The sequence below is a fragment of the Nymphaea colorata genome, chromosome 2 (genome assembly GCF_008831285.2).
Source record: "Nymphaea colorata isolate Beijing-Zhang1983 chromosome 2, ASM883128v2, whole genome shotgun sequence".
Taxonomy (NCBI): Eukaryota; Viridiplantae; Streptophyta; class Magnoliopsida; order Nymphaeales; family Nymphaeaceae; genus Nymphaea; species Nymphaea colorata.
The window spans coordinates 3,769,890-3,789,284 of record NC_045139.1 but is presented as its reverse complement, the minus strand read 5'-3'; the positions used below and the strand labels follow the sequence as shown (position 1 = coordinate 3,789,284).

Sequence of the window (19,395 nt, the reverse complement as noted above, 5' to 3'; positions counted from 1 at the left end):
TAGCACATATAAGAATAGAACAAACAACATGTTTTTACGCACCCACGTAGGGGCAAAGGCAGGTGAGGTTTCTGTGGGATGTGTGCCCCGCAAAGCCCATTTTTTGAAACATTGTTTAGCGTTCAAAATTTAAGTGAACTTAAGGCCAATTATATGGGTAGTTCCACAAGATTCGGGCCACTTCCCCATAGTCAATTAAAAATTTGTTAACTATATATTTAGTGTCTTATTAAAAAAAAAATTATGACTTCGCCTCTTCAGCATTTATCTACCCCAAACAGATAGAATACAAATATAATATAGGTTCATGTTACTGTTCAATAGATCATTCTTCCTACCATGCACTTATACAATGTTAATGCTACTATGAGATTGTCAACGTACACTAACACAATTAGGAGCATAGCAAGTGTATAAGATATGAACATCCAATAATCAGTTTTAGACTGCACAAAACTATCTTTTATTAATGCTGAAAACAGTAATGTAAAAATCGCCGGGTAAACAGGTTGACTCTGTTTGATTTGGTCCTCTACCAGGTCAACCCAATTAAAAAAAAAATCGTTTATTAACATGTGGACCAATTTTGACAAAGTTGGATACTAAAGACAAAAACCTTTTTTCTTAAGAAAAAAAATCTAAGATTAAGCCAAAACCAAAATCTCATATTGAAATAAAAGTTATATTTATCAAAAAAAGAAAAAAGAAAAATAGAAATGTTGAAGTGCATGATGATTACGATGCTGACCATAGAGGGGAATCAGATAAAGAGCATTTGATCCACTTGAACTCCATCTCATCTCGCATCATGCAACGGATTGAGCCGCATACTGTTGATCCTATAGAAAGAAACATTGATACACAAGTTAAATTTAGGGGAACATCAGTCAAAATACTCAAAGTAAGTACACTTGATATCTTGTGGGGGGATGGGAGAAGAGTGACAGTTTCGCTTCCGGTAGAATGAAATATTCCTGGTATCCTAATCTTAAGAAATGCAAGCCGTGTAAAAGTTTCAATGTTAAGTGGTAGAATGAAATGCTAGTCATAACGCCACAGCTAATCCCACGCGTGTGCCTAACACCGTATTCTTTAATTTTTGTAAGTCAGCTTAATGCAATGTCAATTCAAAACTGGTTATATGCATCGTAATCTCAGACCAGAATACTGCAGCAATTTTTCTTATAAAGATGAAAATGATAATAAAAAACTTAAAAGTCAATCTTTTTTGTTTAATTTTTAAAATACTGCAAACTCTCACCTACTTTTCTTGGTGGAGCATAGGGAAGTCACGCTACTCCAACAATTTTTCGCTCAAACTCTACACTGTGGGACTTCATGGTCTGATGCAAGAGAACCCCTTCCTCTCGATCCTCTCGTCTCATGGGGGTTGAAGGGAAGAGAGAAGTGAAGGAAGGCCTTAAATTCTGGGCTAAATAAGGCGGACTTGTCACGGCCAACGTTCGAATTTGATGTGTTCTTAAGCTTCAGAGGGAAAGACACTCGAAAGGGTTTTACCGGCCACCTCTGCGAAGCCCTGAGAGGCAAGGGCATCTCCACCTTCTTGGACAGTGAAGAACTGCATAAGGGGAGAAGAATAGACGAGCTGCTAGGGACGATAGAGTGTTCTGAGATCTTGATTCCTGTCTTCTCAAAGCGCTATGCTGATTCCGAATGGTGCCTTCGTGAGATCGCCAAGATTGTTGAATGCGATCGGTTGGTACTCCCTGTCTTCTTCGATGTGGAGCCGAGGGATGTCCGGCACCAAACGGGACCATTCGAGCCGGCATTCTTGGAGCACGAGAAGAACACGGAATTGAATGAAGAAACGGTGAATGGATGGAGGGGTGCATTGAGAAAGGCAGGGGAGCTCTGTGGATACGAACTCCTGTCTGAGACAAATGGGTAAGTTTCTCTCCCTTTCTGTCTCTCTTTCTGCGATAAGTAGCTGAACATCTTTTGCCCGGTGGTCAGTCCAGTCCGTGCTTGAGATGATAAACCAGCATGGCTTCGTCTAGTGGATTTCTTGATTCAAACTTTTGAGGGGAAAATTTTCGCTGATTTTTTATTGCAAAATAGCAGGCACGAAGCGAAGCTCATTCAAGTTGTCGTCAAGGATGTCCTCAGTCGGCTGAAATGTGCCCCCATGAACATTGCCGAGCATCCCATCGGCGTTGATTCTAAGGTGGAGGACGTGATGCGACTGTTAGACATGGAGGCAAACGACGTTCGGCTGGTGGGCATACACGGAATGGGAGGAATCGGCAAAACAACCATCGCCAAGGCCATCTATAACAGCTTACACCGTGATTTCGATCACAGCTGCTTCATTTTTAATATTGCAGAGAGGTCCAAAGCAGACAACAGCCTCGTGGATCTGCAGAAAAAGCTAATTGTCGACCTCTTCAAAGTTGATGTCTCGTCCACAAGCATAGATGATGCCCTCGGGCAAGGGATCAACGTGATCAGGCAGAGAGTCGCACACAAGAAATATTGCTTGTTCTTGATGACATCGACGATGAAAGACAGCTTAAGTCGTTGGCAGGCAAGCGCAGTTGGTTTTCACCAGGAAGCAGGGTCCTCATTACAACGAGGGATGACAGCCTTTTGGTCAAGCATGATTTAGGAAGACATGAAATTTACAGCATTCAACTGCTTAAAGACAAAGAGTCCCTTCAGCTATTCAGTTATCACGCTTTTAGGAATGAGAAGCCGCCGGAAGAGCATCTACAACATTCCATAGAAGTGGTACGAGCGGCTGGTGGGCTGCCCTTGGCTCTTGAGGTGTATGGCTCATTGTGCTTTGATCTCCAAACAGTGGCAGAGTGGGAAGAAATGTTGGAAAACCTCACACGCGCTCCAAATCATAATGTTCTGCAAAAGTTAAGAATAAGCTATGATCGACTTACCAAAGAAGAAAAAAGCATATTTCTAGACATTGCTTGCTTCTTCGTGGATGCAGATGTGGGAAAGCTGCAAGCTCTTCCCACACATATCTGTCAAGGTCCTTGTGCATAAATCTCTTGTTAAGATGAACAGTAACAGTGGAGAGTTTGAGGTGCATGATTTAATCCGAGACATGGGTAGAGATATTGTTCGGCAAGAAAGCCCTTCAAATCCTTTGTCGCGCAGCAGGTTGTGGGATCCTGATGATATATTATACGTACTGCAAAATCCCAAGGTGACATTCCTCAACCCTATAAAATTCTCTACACCTCTATAAGATTTCGTCTCCGTAGAACCTAGTATTTTTGTTGCACTCCGACTTCCTGAAGCCAAAAGAACTAATTCTTGCCGTAGTATCTTCCCCTGAAAACAGGGCAAGACAAAGTCTTGCATGGCATGCCAGAGATAAGTTTCCTTAAACTTCAATAACTTTTGGTCAAGCTGAGCGAATTGAAGTCCTCATAGATCTTGCACCACGGGTTACATACAGTGATGATATGTGTTCCTTTCGTGCTTAGAGATTTTCGTAAATGTGTATATTCTTTCATGCGACGTTATAGATCTATATACACTTTTTCTTTAGTAGAGAACATATTTCTAGGTTATGCAATTCTGGTGTGAATATGTGTATCTTAATAAAGTTGAACACTGAGTAATCTCATCCTAAGTTCCTAACCAATATACCTCCGCCCATGATCAGGCTATTTCTCGAAGCGTTTGTTTTCTCAAATGTTATGCTTGTGTCTGATTACTAATAAAGTCTACACGCCTCTCTGTGGCCACTCAATTGTTTTTTTCTGACCATGTAAAATTTACTGGTGCATGCAGTTCTGCTTGTTTTCTCCTAGTTCTTCTAGTTCTAGTGAGTTTTATGACCAAGTTGTCAAGGGAATCAATAGATTTGAATAAAGTGAAATGAGTGAAAATGATGATGCTGATCGTTTCTTTCATTTTTAGGAAATGTGCAGTAATATTGAAGCCATTGTGCCGAATTCACGGCCTTGCGGTCGTAGTTTGATGAGCACTGATGTTTTTAGAAAAATGCCAAATCTTAGGCTGCTTCAATTATCAGATGTCGACTTAAATGGAATACTGTCGGACCTTCCTAAAAATCTGAATTGGTTAGAGCTCAGGACATGTAACTTCCGGAATTCACGATGCAATTCGATTTTCGGAGTGCTCAAAAAGTGGGGACCGTCAAGGATGGTAAGATGCAAGGAATTATGATAGTTCCTTTTCAGGTTACTAATTCTTTATTTATTTTTTTGTTATGAAATTTAACAAAGGGTTTGCGGTCAATAGGTTTTTGGCCAACTGAATATTCTTGACCTCAGCGACTGTACCTGCCTGACTTCAACGCCTGATTTTTCTCGTACCCCATTCTTGATAAGGTTGAAACTTGATTTCTGTTGCAATTTGAAGAAAGTCCATGCCTCTAAAAGGCACCTCAAATCGCTGAAGTTCTGGAGCATGATACACTGTACATCCCTGCGTGAGCTGCCAACAGAAGCCTCTGAGTTGAGCTCTCTGGAAATTCTAGATCTTTCTTACTGCACCTCCTTTGAATCTTTGCCAGAACGAATGGGCGACATGGAAGCACTAGTGGTTCTCGTACTTGAGGGAACTGGAGTTAAGAAGCTACCTGAATCGGTGACAATGCTTAAAAAACTATCGAAGCTGTCTTTGGAGAGGTGCAGCTTACTGGTGAAATTACCAGGCCTCATGGGCAGATTGGAGTCTTTGAACGATCTCTCAATAGTAGGCACACAAATAGAAGGCAGAGACTCCATCCTGGATTTGGCCAATCTGCAGGAACTGGACTCTAGAAGGACTGCTGAAAAACTTGGCGGTGTATATCAGGTTAGGCTAAAATTCCGAGAACCTGGAGGTTCAAATCCGACTCCAGCAAACTTACAGAAGTTGCGGGTTCCGAACATAAATTGGGATGGGATATTCTTCTCAGACTTTCTATCTAACTTTGTTTTTGAAAGTATGCCATCACTGGAAGCCCTGATATTAGACGGCAACAATTTGGATGAACTTCCATTATGCATCAGCCAACTTTCAAGACTTCAGCTGCTCTCAATATGCGAGTGCCCAGAAATTCGCTATCTTCCACAGTTGCCGTCTTCTCTGAAGCATCTTCATGCAAGAGGTTGCACTTCTCTGGAAGCGTTGTGGGACATTTCAAACTTAAAGCACCTGAGGACTTTGGACCTAAAAGGATGCAGTTCTGTCTCGTGGATTTATGGTGTTCAACGTCTGGAATCCATAGAAGAAATAGACCTAAGTGGTTGTTTTCATCTTGGCCCTGAATTTGATATCACGTACCAAAAGGTAATCAATCTCTTTAAAATTTTCCACTCGAGGAAAGTTGTGTAGCACCTTTGCAGTTCAAACTGGGATAGGGTCATCACCTAGGCAAGTCACCCAGAAATTTGAGCCACTCAACCCGTGGCCCCTGTGAGGCTCAGGTGTCAATTGGTAGTCGCCACTTTGGTGTTTCTAAAATGAATGGGCCCTGTAATTTTGGGATTTACCTCCAACCAAACGGTCCCTTGAGTGATACAGTCTTGCTAGATTCTCGTTAAATGATGAACCATTGGTAATGAATTGTATTAATTAGACTCTGTTGACTGGGTGCAAAGTAAGTATTGATTGAATGAGTGCATTGATTTTGCGGCATATAAGAATCTGTTTGATCAATTTCACTTATGCTTTTTTGTTCATCTGATTCATTTTCTGTAGGAGGAAGATTTGAAGTGGTTCTATGATGTTGATAGATTGTGGGTTTCGGGTCCGGATCCATACCCGACCCGCCTTGTAGCCCGTTTTGGGCTCTACTTAAGTCATGTAACCCTAATCCTTAAGAGTTAATGATAATCTTAAGAGAGAGAGAGTCTGGTTGCTAGTGGGCACCAACTCCTCCTCATTCGTGGTTTTTTCTCCCTCGTGTCGAGGGTTTTCCACGTTACATCGTGATCATTGCTTCTCTTCCTCTTCTTCTTGTTCGTATCTCTACATGGTATCAGAGCCGTGAAGTTCCGGCGTTTCTGGTTGTCTTTTGCCCGTGTTAGAGGAGAATCGCCCGGCACTGTTCATCGTCTCGCCCGTGCCCGACGCTCGTGCCCGAGCGTCGTCTGTCGTCCCGCCGCCGTCTCCGCCCAGCGCCGCCCTGATCAGCGCCGCTCAGGAATCCGCTACTTCCGCCCAGCGACGCCCTGCCCAGCGGCGTTCCCGTTCAGCCGCTTCCGCCCAGCGTCGGCCTGCCCAGCGGCGTTCCCGTTCAGCCGCTTCCGCCCAGCGTCGGCCTGCCCAAACGACGACCTGTCCAACGGCGGTCTTTTTCCGCCCAACGCCGTGTCCTTTTCCGGCGCCGTGCCGCTTTGCCTGGTTCCGTTTCCTGCTCTCTGTCCGTTTTTTGGTGTTGTATCGTGTGATTGCTTCCTGCTGCCCTTGCTGCCTACTGGTCTGTGATTATGGCAGCCTCTTCCTCGTCAACCGTCAACACCAATCCCACTGAAATAGGGGCTTTTAGAACTGAGAATGTTCCCATGCAGGTCATCACTCTTCGCCTCACCAAGGATAATTATTTCTCGTGGTCACCTGCTATGACCATGGGGATTGCTGGCCGTGGTCGCATGGCCTATATTGATGGGAGCAACCCCGAACCAGCAAGAACAAGTGATGTGTGGCATACTTGGTTTCTTGAGGATAATCAAGTGAAAACTTGGATTGTCAATTCCGTTTCCGCCGATATTCAGCCCCTTATCCTTCGGAAGAAGACTGCTAGAGACATGTGGGTGGTCCTCGAGCAAATGTATGGCCAAAAGAAGACCGCAATTCGTACTTACCAAGTAATGAAGACAGTCTATGGCATTCGACAAGGGACCTCGTCTGTTGCAGAGTACTATGGGGCTTTGAAAGCCAAGTGGGAAGAGCTTGACTATCATTCTGATATTCCTTGGCATTGTCCCCATGATCAGGCGCTTTATGTTGCTCATGAATGGGAAAACAGGGTGTTCCTATTTTTAGCAGGTTTAAATGATGAGTTTGAAGGTGTTCGAAGTCAGATTTTGAATTCAGGGGAGGTGTCCAGTATTGAAGATGTGTACTCCTGTGTTGAAGCGGAAGAACAGAGAAGGCTTGTTACAAAAGAAGGGAAGAGGGAACTTGTGCCCTATAACGAGAGATCTGCTCTCGTGAGTCGTGGTCCTGGCGGCCCATCTAGGTCTCTTCGCCGGTGCACTTACTGCAAGAAGACAGGTCACACTGTGGATTATTGCTGGGATCTTCATCCAGAAAAGAAGGGGAACAGAGGGAGATCTTTGACTGGGAGAACGCCCGTGTCTGAGGTGCAAGCCTCTAGTGGAGAAAAAGTCTCCATTTCTGCTGACCAGCTTCGTGAACTAAGGGCTTATTTGGGCAGGCTCGATGTCAACAAGACTGAGACCTCAGAGGGAACTACAGCTAATCATGCTCTTGCAGCTATTGGCAATCAAGGTAACTCTTCTGTGGGGGAATGGATTGTAGATAGTGGTGCTACTCATCACATGACAGGTAATCCAAAATTGTTTCATGAGTATAAGTTGTCCTCGGGAAGGGAACGTGTTTCTCTTGCAGATGGTTCCTCTACCTGTGTGGCAGGCGAAGGCACTCTGTCCTTGTTGGACAAATTTCATGTGCAGGGCGCTTTACATGTTCTCCAGTTTCCTTTAAATCTCTTATCAGTCAGTAGACTTACTAAAGAATTGAATTGTGAACTTATATTCTCTGCCGATCGTTGTGTTTTGCAGGACTTGGTGACAGGGAAGAGGATTGGGATTGGTTTAGCTTCTGATGGATTATATCGTCTTCCCATACGTGTGGCTACTGCTCTGTTGACAGCGATCCGCAAGACAGATAAGAGAAGAGAAGATTGTCTTCAGTCTTTTATGTACTGGCATGAACGTTTTGGGCATTTACCTTTTGGGATTTTGAAACATTTGTTTCCAGACTTGTGTTCCTCCTTTGATGTGTCTTCCATTTCTTGTGATGTTTGTCAGTTTGCCAAACATGTGAGGGCTTCGTACCCTCTTTCTTCTAGTTGTGCTAATGAAGCTTTTTCTCTGATTCACTCTGATGTATGGGGACCTTCGGGCATTCATACCCGTCAAGGTTTCCAGTATTTTATCACTTTCATTGATGATTTCTCTCGTGCTACATTTATATACTTGTTAAAAGACCGCAGCGAGGTTCCTCGAATCATCGAGACATTTATTCTTCTTGTGCATACCCAGTATGGTGCGAATGTTAAAACTTTCAGGTCCGATAATGCCCGTGAGTACATGTGTCGGCCTGTTGAGGAGTTTCTTAGACAACGGGGGATTGTTCACAAGACATCCTGTAGTTACACCCCCCCTCAAAATGGGGTAGCTGAAAGGAAAAATCGTCAACTTCTTAATGTCACCAGGGCTCTTTTGTTTCAGAGAAATCTTCCTAAACACTATTGGGGTGATGCAGTTCTTACTAGTGCCTATCTTATTAACCGCATGCCCAGTCGTGTTTTGAATGGTAGGACTCCCCACTCGTTGCTTCCTGGCAGTCGTCCACCATTTCCTCTTCCTCCTCGTGTTTTTGGTTGTGTATGTTTTATCCATGATCACAGTCCAAATGTCAAGAAACTTGATCCTAGGTCTATCAAATGTGTCTTTGTTGGATACTCCCCTACGCAAAAAGGATACAAATGTATTGATCCTATTACTGGTCGAGCTTATGTTACGAGGGATGTTACCTTCTTGGAACATGCCTCTTACTTTGGTGCAAATCCTCTTCAGGGGGAGCAGTCTGTGGGCAGGGAAGAGTATTCTCAGAGACAGGAACTTCAGTTTATAGATTTTTTGGACTACAAGAAAACAGAATCACTTAATACTGTTGATGTGCCTGAGAAGGAGGAAAGGGGTGACAATAACATTGAGAAGGAAGACCCTCAGTTGTTTGGACAGTTCTACTCTAGACGAGGTACTCGGACAGAGGTGATGACTTGTGATGCTAGATCTACTTCCAATCCCAATGCCACTCCTTCCCTGGATGAACCAAGTCCTACCGAGGAGACCGTGGAGACCCATGATGAGGTTGAAAAGAAGAATGACGATCTTCCCATTGCCCTGAGAAAGGGTGTCATGTCATGTACTCAACACCCCATTGGTAATTTTGTTTCTTATTCCAGACTTGGGAAAGATTACAAGTGCTTTGTTTCTACTCTTTCTTTGGCTGTGATTCCCAGGACTGTCGCTGAAGCTCAAAGTGACTCCAAGTGGGCCGATGCAATGAAAGAAGAAATAGATGCCCTAAGAAGAAACTTGACATGGGAAGTGGTGAAGATTCCTGAAGCCGCTCACCTAGTTGGATCCAAATGGGTGTATACCATCAAGTACAAACCAGATGGGAGTGTTGAAAGATATAAAGCTCGACTTGTGGCCAAGGGGTTTAGCCAGAAATATGGAATTGATTACTTGGAAACCTTTGATGCATTCTTCAATGGTGACCTCGAAGAAGAAGTATATATGCATATGCCTCCAGGATATGAAAAACCAGAAATGTGTTGTAAGCTGAAAAAGGCATTGTATGGCCTTAAGCAATCGCCCAGAGCGTGGTTTGAACGACTGAGAAGAGTGATGATACGTCATGGATACAAACAAGGAAATGGAGATCACACTCTGTTTGTGAAGAAGAAGGAGAGCAAGGTTACTCTCCTGCTCGTCTACGTAGATGACATGATTGTTACTGGAGATGATGAGGAGGAGATTATCAAGCTAAAAGGGTTACTGGCTACAGAATTCGACCTCAAAGATCTTGGAAAACTAAGGTATTTTCTTGGTATGGAGGTTGTTAGGTCTAGTACTGGTCTTGTACTAAACCAAAGGAAATATACATTAGACCTGCTGGAAGAAACTGGTAAATTGGGATGTAGACCTACTCCTACCCCTTTTGACACTGAGCACAAGTTGAGTCTTAGAGATGGAGAGCCTCTCTGTGAAGAAGACAAGGGAAGATATCAACGTTTGGTTGGGAAGCTAATTTATCTTACCCTCACGAGACCTGATATCACCTTTGCGGTGAATGTTTTGAGCCAATTCATGCATGCGCCAACCGATGCACATCTGAAGGCTGTGGACAGAGTGCTATGCTACGTGAAGAAAAATCCTGGTAAGGGACTCCTGTATGTGAAACAAGAGACTGTGGAAATCGAGGGCTATTCTGATGCGGATTGGGCAGGTTGTGGTGATACCAGACGATCCACTACAGGGTACTGTGTCTACTTGGGAGGAAACCTTGTTGTATGGAGGAGCAAGAGACAGGATGTTTGCTCTAGATCCAGTGCAGAGGCAGAATATAGGGCAGTTGCTATGGGAGTGTCAGAGTTATTATGGTTGAAGATATTGTTGACTGACATTGGAATAGAGATTGAAGGACCTATGAAGATGTATTGTGATAACAAGTCTGCAATCAACTTAGCCAACAATCCTGTACTTCACGACAGAACAAAACATGTTGAAATTGATCGTCACTTCATTCGGGAAAGGATTGATGCGAAAGAGTTGATCTTACCTTACATGAAGTCTGAAGACCAAACTGCTGATGTTCTGACGAAAGCTCTTCCTTCAGCTTCATTTGAGAGGAATGTATCCAAGTTGGGCATGTTTGATATGTACGCCCAACTTGAGGGGGAGTGTTGATAGATTGTGGGTTTCGGGTCCGGATCCATACCCGACCCGCCTTGTAGCCCGTTTTGGGCTCTACTTAAGTCATGTAACCCTAATCCTTAAGAGTTAATGATAATCTTAAGAGAGAGAGAGTCTGGCTGCTAGTGGGCACCAACTCCTCCTCATTCGTGGTTTTTTCTCCCTCGTGTCGAGGGTTTTCCACGTTACATCGTGATCATTGCTTCTCTTCCTCTTCTTCTTGTTCGTATCTCTACATATGACATTGGTTGTCTCTGTCTGGATTCACCTGTATGTCAGCGATTGTCTTGCTCAACGGGCCGAATGGTCGTAAGGTGGGATAGGAAGTTGAACTCTGTAGGTGTTCTTATTTATGCTGTGGTGAATCAACAAATTGTCTTTGAGTCGTCACGGATTGCTCATTTTTACCTACATGATCTCGAACTTATGACTGACGACTATTTGTACACTATCAATCTTGAGGAGGGTGATGAACTGTACAAGCTGATAAGAGATTTAGACGTCAGCATACATGTTCATGCTGGTCCGCAAGATCTTAGCTCGAGGTGCACTGGGAGAACAACGTTCAAGCAACTGAAGCAATTTCACTTTCCCTGCAATTTGTTTCATGTCAATAGCGGAGAAAAAAAGTTTGTGATACCCAATTCAAAGTTAGTTTCTTTTGTGATACCCAAGTCCCCAGCAAGCGACTGTCAAATTTACATTAAGGAGATGGTCTTAAACTTTGCAAAATTCGTAGGGGGATGTAATCCCTTTCATGTACTCGTTAGGGTGATGATAGAAGGCAGGCAAGTTTTCGAGACCACGAAGGTCCTTGATTCTGAGGATGTGGGAAGGACCAGTTCGGAGCTTCTTACTGCCAAATTTGGGAAGGATGAGGATATACACAAGTTATTGGGGAGCGACCCCGCTGTGCTGCGAGTAACTGCACAGGATAACACTGCTTGGTCGGATTTCAATCCCCCGTTTGCAGAGCTCACCATCACTGTTGAATGTTCTTCTTGTCTTTAATTCTTATTGGCAGCAAATTAATTATGTAAAGTTACTGAATTTTAACTTTAATGCAGACGGAACTCTTCCAAACAAAAGTTTATCTTCAAAATTAACTTTCAATACACATAGCTTTGGCTAATTAGGTACAAGATTTATAAATTAATAAAGATATGTAGTACTTAAATAGTTAGTTCTAGATATGGATGTCGAAGCTAATGAATGTTCTTGCATTATTAGCTTCAGCACATCAGACAATATGTTTGGTTCCATATATTGCCTATCAAATGTGCAGAATCCAGTCACTACTGCTGACATCACAAATCTTACAATTGATTGGAAAGGATCTACACATTTCATTCTAAAATTGAAAGCAGAGTGATATACATGCCCCATCCTGCCTCCAATTTATTGTTGGTTAGCAAAATGACTAAAACTCATAACTGTCTGTCATTATTTACTTCTTCCAAGATTGTGTTTCAGGATCAATGTAAGATGAAGATTGCTGAAAGAATTGTGCTTCAAAGATTATGTCTGCTCTTTCATGCTAAGATTGCTTTGATTTCTCGCATACTCGATGAAAGCAACAAGATAGCTGGGGACCCATCTAGTCAAACACTGAATCAGTTGCTTCCAGAACTTTGTTTTGTCTGTGACAAGTGTGACTGCTTGTCAGATGTCAAAGGTAACTAAAAGCTTTTGGCCATAGTTCGATGGTGTTTCCTTGTTTCGTTTTCAATTGGTGGGTTCTAATGTTTTGGTCAACCCTCTTGAGTTTGAGTGTTATGATGGTTGTAGATATTTCACCATGGATGATTTCTCTTAAGCTAATTGCACTTCCTCAAATCCAAATATGAACTTTTTCAAAAAATTCCATACTTTCTGTAAGTTAGTTTCGACTCAATTTGGCACTAAAGTTGAATTAGTTCCAAGCAACAGGAAAGAGCAAGTCAATTATAATTTTATTTACTAAAAAATAAACATGGAATCATGGGAGTGATGCATGAAACTATGTGTTTGGGCAGTTCCAAGCAGAACAGGAAGGAGAGCAAAATGAAAAAACAGCCACCCGGTAAAAGCAGTTTTTACTACTAGTTAGATCATCAATCAATTGCCCAATAGGAGATTAAAAATATAAGTCTCTTGCTAAAGTCCTTATAAAGAAAAAACACATTATTGAGCAATTTGCAAGTCTTTGGCTGCACACTGTTCTTCCACAAACAAGCTCACAACAACAATGAGTTGAGTCACTCAGCCATTAGGTTTGTTTACTTAGGACATTCACATTCACGAAAAGGTCAATGATGCTATAATTATAGAAGAAAAGATTATATATGTCCAGAGATGTCTAAGACATGTAAGATAAGTTGTATTATGAAAGATCTACAAGTCTAAGGCTCAAAGTGAATCATGAAAAAGTGTCACAGACATCTTAATATTTTCGAAACTATTATGATATTAACGAGAAAAACAAGGAAAATAAAAAAGGGAAAAAATCATGACATTTTGGAAGAAAAGGGAAAACATATTTATCACATTTTTTCTGCACTATTTTTGTGTTATTTCATGTTATCTTTCATTCTTCTTTTTAATGGTAATATCATCACTTATTCCTTTTCAAGCTGAAACTATAATTATTCAACATCATTTTTATCATCATTAAACATTTGTTTCATCACTCTTATCTAGTTTTATCATCATTAAAACATTCTTTTCATCACTTTTATCTCTTTTTATTTATGTTTTTCTTATTAGTTTCAGATTTGTTTAATTTTTACCTAATTTTGTGAATTTTTCATTGTTTAAAATTTTTCAAGTGCTTTTCTCATATTTTTTTGAGAAAAACTTTGCCAAAGATACCCGAGAGAAGTCTCACCGTTAAAAACCCGATAACAATATCCATGACAATTAAGCAAACCTGAACCCATCAATGTCTTGCAAATGTTTGTGTTGGAACTCATGCAAATTGAAGTTGAGATTAGAACCTCTTAGACAGTCTGGTCTTAATGAACATTCTCCCAGTCAATTAACGATTATGTTAATTTTCAAGCTGCATCTCACCCTACAGAGTGACATAATATTATTTATGATTATTTGCCAAACGGCGATGTTGCTTTCTTGGGTAATATCTCTCATATAGAAGGACCAGATAACATTTAAAGAGGTAAACTGATCTCCGGAGTGGAGGCAAGGCCATGAAGGAGGAGCTCCGAGCACTTAGTCTAAAAATAACACATGGAATATAGTTCCTTTGGCTCAAGGGATGGAAGTTGTTAGTTGTAAAGTGAGTTACAAGGTGAATATAATAGTGATGGCTCTTTAAAAAGATATACTAGACTCACTGCTAGGAGATTTAGACAAACTTATGGCTTTGATTATAGTGTTAGTTTTGTAGCAATTGCAAAATGAATATTTTGAAAATCATGTTATCTGTTGCCTGCAATATTTTTACAAGGAGATTTAAGGTAGAAGTTTATTTATATGCAAATTTCCTCCAAGACTGGCTAAAACATGCAATTATCTTGTGTGTAATCTTAAGAAATTAATATGTGGGTTGAAGCAACCTCTACAAGCATAGTATGCCAAACTTAGTTTTGCTCTCACAAGTTTTCTTTTTTTCCCTTTAAAGAAGTGTGTTAAATAATTCCTGATTCATATCAAAGGAATCGAAAGCACAAACTTTGTCGCGGTTTACGCATATGACATTATAACAATTAAAATTATATATATATATATATATATATATATATATGCGATGAAAGCATAGCAACGCAAAACCTTAGAAATCAAAGGTTTGGGTTGTCTTCACTACATCTCAAGAATTGAACTAGCACATTCAAGGAAAGAAATTAATTTTATCCCAGAGGAAGATTCTCTTGACTTATGTGAAGCAAAAACATAAGGTGCAAAGCTGGCAACTGTTAATGTGGCTGAGAAGTGTCTGCATTTCTTATAGCCAAAAATGAACTCAAATGTGTAATTTTCATCACACAGCAATGCAGCATTCCTTACTGAAAGTGGAGTTGTTGTGATCCCTAATGTGGCAGGGCCAGCTAGGGGCTGCACAACAGGTTGACTTAGCTCGGGCTTGACTCAAACTTGCTGAACTCAACTCGAGCTTGACTTCTTCAAAAATAAAACAAGTCGAGCTCAATTCAAATGTATGCCTAAAATGTTAAACGAGTGGAGTTCTAGTTTTAAGAACTTGGCTCGGCTTGACTACATAATGAATACCAAAATATAATGAGAGTAGCAATCAACAGGCTGAGTAGAAATTAAACAAGTTAACCGAGTCGAGCTTGAGCTCAACGCTGTATCATCGAGTCGAGCTCGACTCTGTTCTATGGAGCTGGCTGGACTCGAGTTCATCCAAACTTGGAGTCGAGTTTTCTTAGTAGAGTCGACCTTGAGCTGGCCCAACTTGAGCTCGACTTCATGTGCAGATATCCCTAGGGCCAACTAGGAAGGCTGACATCCCGATGAAACAATTTTCCATGGTGATTGAAGAGTTGGGAAGGGATTGGTTACCTAATTGAAGAAGGGAAAGGATATATTTATGCATATTGATGTGTTATCATATGCCGATAAACATGAATAGCATGTTAAGCAAGCAGTTTGCAATTCAAACACGAGTACAACGGCCATGTGAGACTCGCCTTCTTCTGGGCCTAATGAGATCGAGAGTGATGATCATCTCGCACTGAGAAGAAGCCAGCGTGGCCCATGGATATATATGGCTTTGCCGCTGTCATCATGCCGATGGAGTTTTTCCTAAGGTATAGAGTTTTTCCTAAGGTGTTGTCTTAATCTGTACATCAGTATAACTAGTGGCAGAGTCAAGAATTTTTTTGTGGCAGGAACTAAATTATACTTTCAAAATTTTAACAGGGGCGGAAATAAATTTTTTTAAATTTTATATATATATTAAACTAAAATTTAGATTTATATATTTAATTTTAACGTTTTTAAAATCTGAGGGGGCCCCTCCAAGCCCCCCTTCTCTCCGCCCTGAGTTCAACCAAAGTTAATTTCCTATGGTGAAATGTATTTGCAAATGTTACGCATTTGCAAATGTTACGCAATGGCACAGAATATTTCGAAAGTTTTTATAGGATACTCAAAACTTGAAGGCACTTTTCTAATTTTTTTCGTTTTCATCAATTCCTTCCTATCTGTTATTTTCATTAATTTCTAACATATAAACAAACTTTTTGCATTGATTTTTTTTTAAAAAAAAATTTGGAGTCTATGATGTGGCAGAGGGAGGAGCAGCACTTCCAATTTCCTACTCCTTTCCTTCTTTAATTTCCTCTAATTCATAAAGTTTTATATTGAGACATTTTCTTTTGCGGCCTACCGTTTTACTAACAATTAAAAAGTCGTGCTTGCAAATTTGTTTTATTTTTTTATTTCATATTAATGCAAAAATAAAGTCCTTATAATTTTTCAACAAAAGCAAAGCTTGCAAATTTGTTTTGTTTTTTTATTTCATATTAATGCAAAAATAAAGTCCTTATAATTTTTCAACAAAAGCAACATTTCTTACGACAAGCGTGAAATATATCAAAGTTGTGTTAACTGTTAACTTTAGGACGATAAACTTTATCTAATTGATCTTTCTTATTCAATATATACTACAACTAAATCATAATTTTTTTCTCAAATTAATAGAAATTTAATTAAAGCTTATATATATATATTCAATAATTTCTAAGAAAAAGTATATCGATTATTAAATAATTGGCAATTTTTCCTTTTCGACTGGTCTTTGTTGGCGAGCATAATGTAGCACTTTTCATTTTTGTTGGCATGTTTGCATAGTGACTAGCCTTTTCCAAGTAAAAAAGTTCCACTTTCAAATACATTATTATCCAGAAAATTGACCATCAAATCCATCTAAATGGAACAAGATAAAGAAGGTTGAACCAATCTCAGACATAAATCTAACATCTAATTTATTTTCTTCTTTGAAAGAGAGGCAAACTTAAGTCATAGAAGAATGTAGAATTAGTGGAGTCAAGCAATGTCATATTAATCCACCCAAATTTCAAGCCTGAAAACAGAAGTGATGGAAAAAGTAGTCCTCAAATGAACCAGCCAGCGACTAAGCAACTGTCCCCAATAAGATTCTACTCTAGAGCCTCTCCCTCTGACTAATATGAAATGGCAGTCTTAAAAATGTTAGGGATTGTAAATTGCGTAGGCCAGGTACCACTTCAAGTACATCACATCTATCTAGATTCAAAGTCTCTAGATGTTGTAGGTTTGAAATATCTGCGACCTGTCTCAAATTTATACACCCATAGGCATCAAGAGTGATCAAAGATGATGGAAATTGTGGCAGACGGCGAAGTCCGCAACAGTTAATGACGATAAGGGTCTGTAGATGGTTTAGTTGCACCACAGAACTAGGAATCTCTTTCAATTCATTACAGTTGCGAAGGATGAGTTCCCTTAGGGCTGCCAAATCCCCCAAACCTTTTGGCAATTCTAAAAGCCGCTTGGATCCTCCAAGCTCAAGCCTTTGAAGGGAACGTGGAAATTGTGGAAGATGGTTGGGAGAGACACATCCTGAAAGGATGAGCTCTCTTAGGGTTGCCAAATCCCCCAAACTTTCTGGCAACTCCAAGGTCAAGGGTTTGAAGGGAACATGGAAGTTGTGGAAGATGTTTGAGAAAGGCACATCCTGAGAGGATGAGTTCTCTTAGGGCTGCCAAATCCCCAAAACCTTCAGGCAACTCTGAAAGCCATGTGCCTTCAAGGTGAAGGGTTTGAAGGAAACTCAAGTTACTGATACTACTGAACAGTTCCTTCATTTCCCCACCTGTAATTCTCAAGTATTCAAGCTACCCAAACCCCCAAATCGACTTGGGAATTTGATGAAAATACCTTGAATACTCAATCCCCTCAATCACCAGCTTCACTAGGCTCGGCATGAGTGAGAAATCCAGATTTGCCATTGCAACATCACTACAACGTGTAATCTCTAGGACCTTCAGTTTCTTGAAGACCTGCAGAATAAATTTTTTTTGCTATGGTCAGAGAAACGGAAGGCAAATAAACACTAATTTAGAGAGACAGAGCGAGAGATGTGTTGACCCCTGCACACGGGTCGAGTTGTGCTCGAACTCGGTCAGCTCGATTTGTTTAAGCACTTTTACCAACTCTTTATTGGACTTGACCGCTTTCCTTGGTTTGAATTTTGAAAATCAGAAAAAGAAACCCTAGATTAAAGGAGTTCACTTGAGTTTGATGGAGTGGTAAGATGCAAGGAATTATGATAGTTCCTTTTCAGGTTACTAATTCTTCATTTATTTTTTGTTATGAAATTTAGCAAAGGGTTTGCGGTCAATTGGTTCTTGGCCAACTGAAGATCCTGGAGTTAAGAAGCCACATGAATCGGTGGCACTGCTTAAAAAACTTTCGGAGCCGTCTTTGGAGAGGTGCAGCTTACTGGTGAAATACCAGGCCTCATCGGCAGATTGGAGTCTTTGAAAGATCTGTCAATAGTAGGCACAAAAATAAAAGGCAGAGACTCCATCGTGGATTTGGCCAATCTGCAGGAACTGGACTCTAGAAGGACTGCTGAAAAACTGGGCGGTGTATATCAGGTTAGGCTCAAATTCCGAGAACCTGGAGGTTCAAATCCGACTCCAGCAAACTTACAGAAGTTGCTGGTTCCGAACCTAAATTGGGATGGGATATTCTTCTCTGACCTTCTATCTAACTTTGTTTTTGAAAGTATGCCATCACTGGAAGCCCTGATATTAGACGGCAACAATTTGGATGAACTTCCATTATGCATCAGCCAACTTTCAAGACTTCAGCTGCTCTCAATATGCGAGTGCCAAGAAATTCGCTATCTTCCACAGTTGCCGTATTCTCTGACGCATCTTTATGCAAGAGGTTGCACTTCTCTGGAAGCGTTGTGGGACTTTGGACCTAAGTGGACGTAGTTCTGTCTCGTGGATTTATGGTGTTCAATGTCTGGAACCCATAGAAGAAATAGACTCTGTTTAACCAATTTCACTTATGCTTTCTTGTTCATCTGATTCATTTTCTGTAGGAGGAAGATTTGAAGTGGTTCTATGACATTGGTTGTCTCTGTCTGGATTCACTTGTATGTCAGCGAATACAACAGGCCGAATGGTCATAAGGAGGGATAGGAAGTTGAACTTGTAGTTAAAGATTTTATATACGACAAGTAGTTAAAATGAAGATTTTTTTTTTTACTTTTAATTTATTAACAAAACTTTAGCGCTGCCGCACCGGTGAGCCCCCTCAAGAAATTATGATGGAAAATGTTGATTTATTAAAATTGATTTTACATAGGGAAAGTAATTATGTAAAGATTTGTTTACTTCTTAAGTTAATTACAAAAATACCGCACTCTCTCTTTCTCTCTTTTCATTTGTCGCTGATCAAAGGGACAAAACGCCGTGTATGATTGACGAAGATTTTTTTAATTTTTAAATTAATTACAAAAAATTTCTCCCTTCCATAAATTAAAAAGGAAAATGGTGAAACAAAGAGAGGAAATTCTTTGGTGCTGTCCAAAAGATTTTGTACCTTTTAAAGGAGAAAAAATTATAGGTACAAATGGAAAGAGGAATTCCATACAGCAAATGAAAAGGAAGACAAAACAGAAACATAAAAACGCCTCAAGAAATTAGCTTCCCTTGATATTATCTTTAACTAATGCAGTAATACTTAGAATTCAAAATAATCCAAAATC

General features: G+C 40.5%; 1 protein-coding gene and 1 pseudogene across 1 annotated transcript; both read left to right on the top strand.

Annotated features, from left to right (window-relative positions):
• Positions 1-963: 963 nt before the first annotated feature.
• Positions 964-18,616, top strand: LOC116246697 (disease resistance protein RUN1-like; annotated as a pseudogene).
• Positions 5,837-7,968, top strand: LOC126409783 (uncharacterized). Its single transcript, XM_050076064.1, has 2 exons — positions 5,837-7,449; positions 7,743-7,968. The coding sequence occupies exons 1-2, from the start codon at positions 6,426-6,428 to the stop codon at positions 7,784-7,786; spliced, it is 1,068 nt and encodes a 355-aa protein (XP_049932021.1). The 5' UTR covers positions 5,837-6,425; the 3' UTR covers positions 7,787-7,968.
• Positions 18,617-19,395: the final 779 nt, after the last annotated feature.

Excerpts from the sequence above, each read along its gene's own strand:
- LOC126409783 (XM_050076064.1), top strand. The coding sequence starts at position 6,426 with ATGGCAGCCTCTTCCTCGTCAACCGTCAACACCAATCCCACTGAAATA. Across the intron at positions 7,450-7,742 it reads TGCAGCTATTGGCAATCAAG|GACTTGGTGACAGGGAAGAG; the intron begins GTAACTCTTCTG and ends TGTGTTTTGCAG.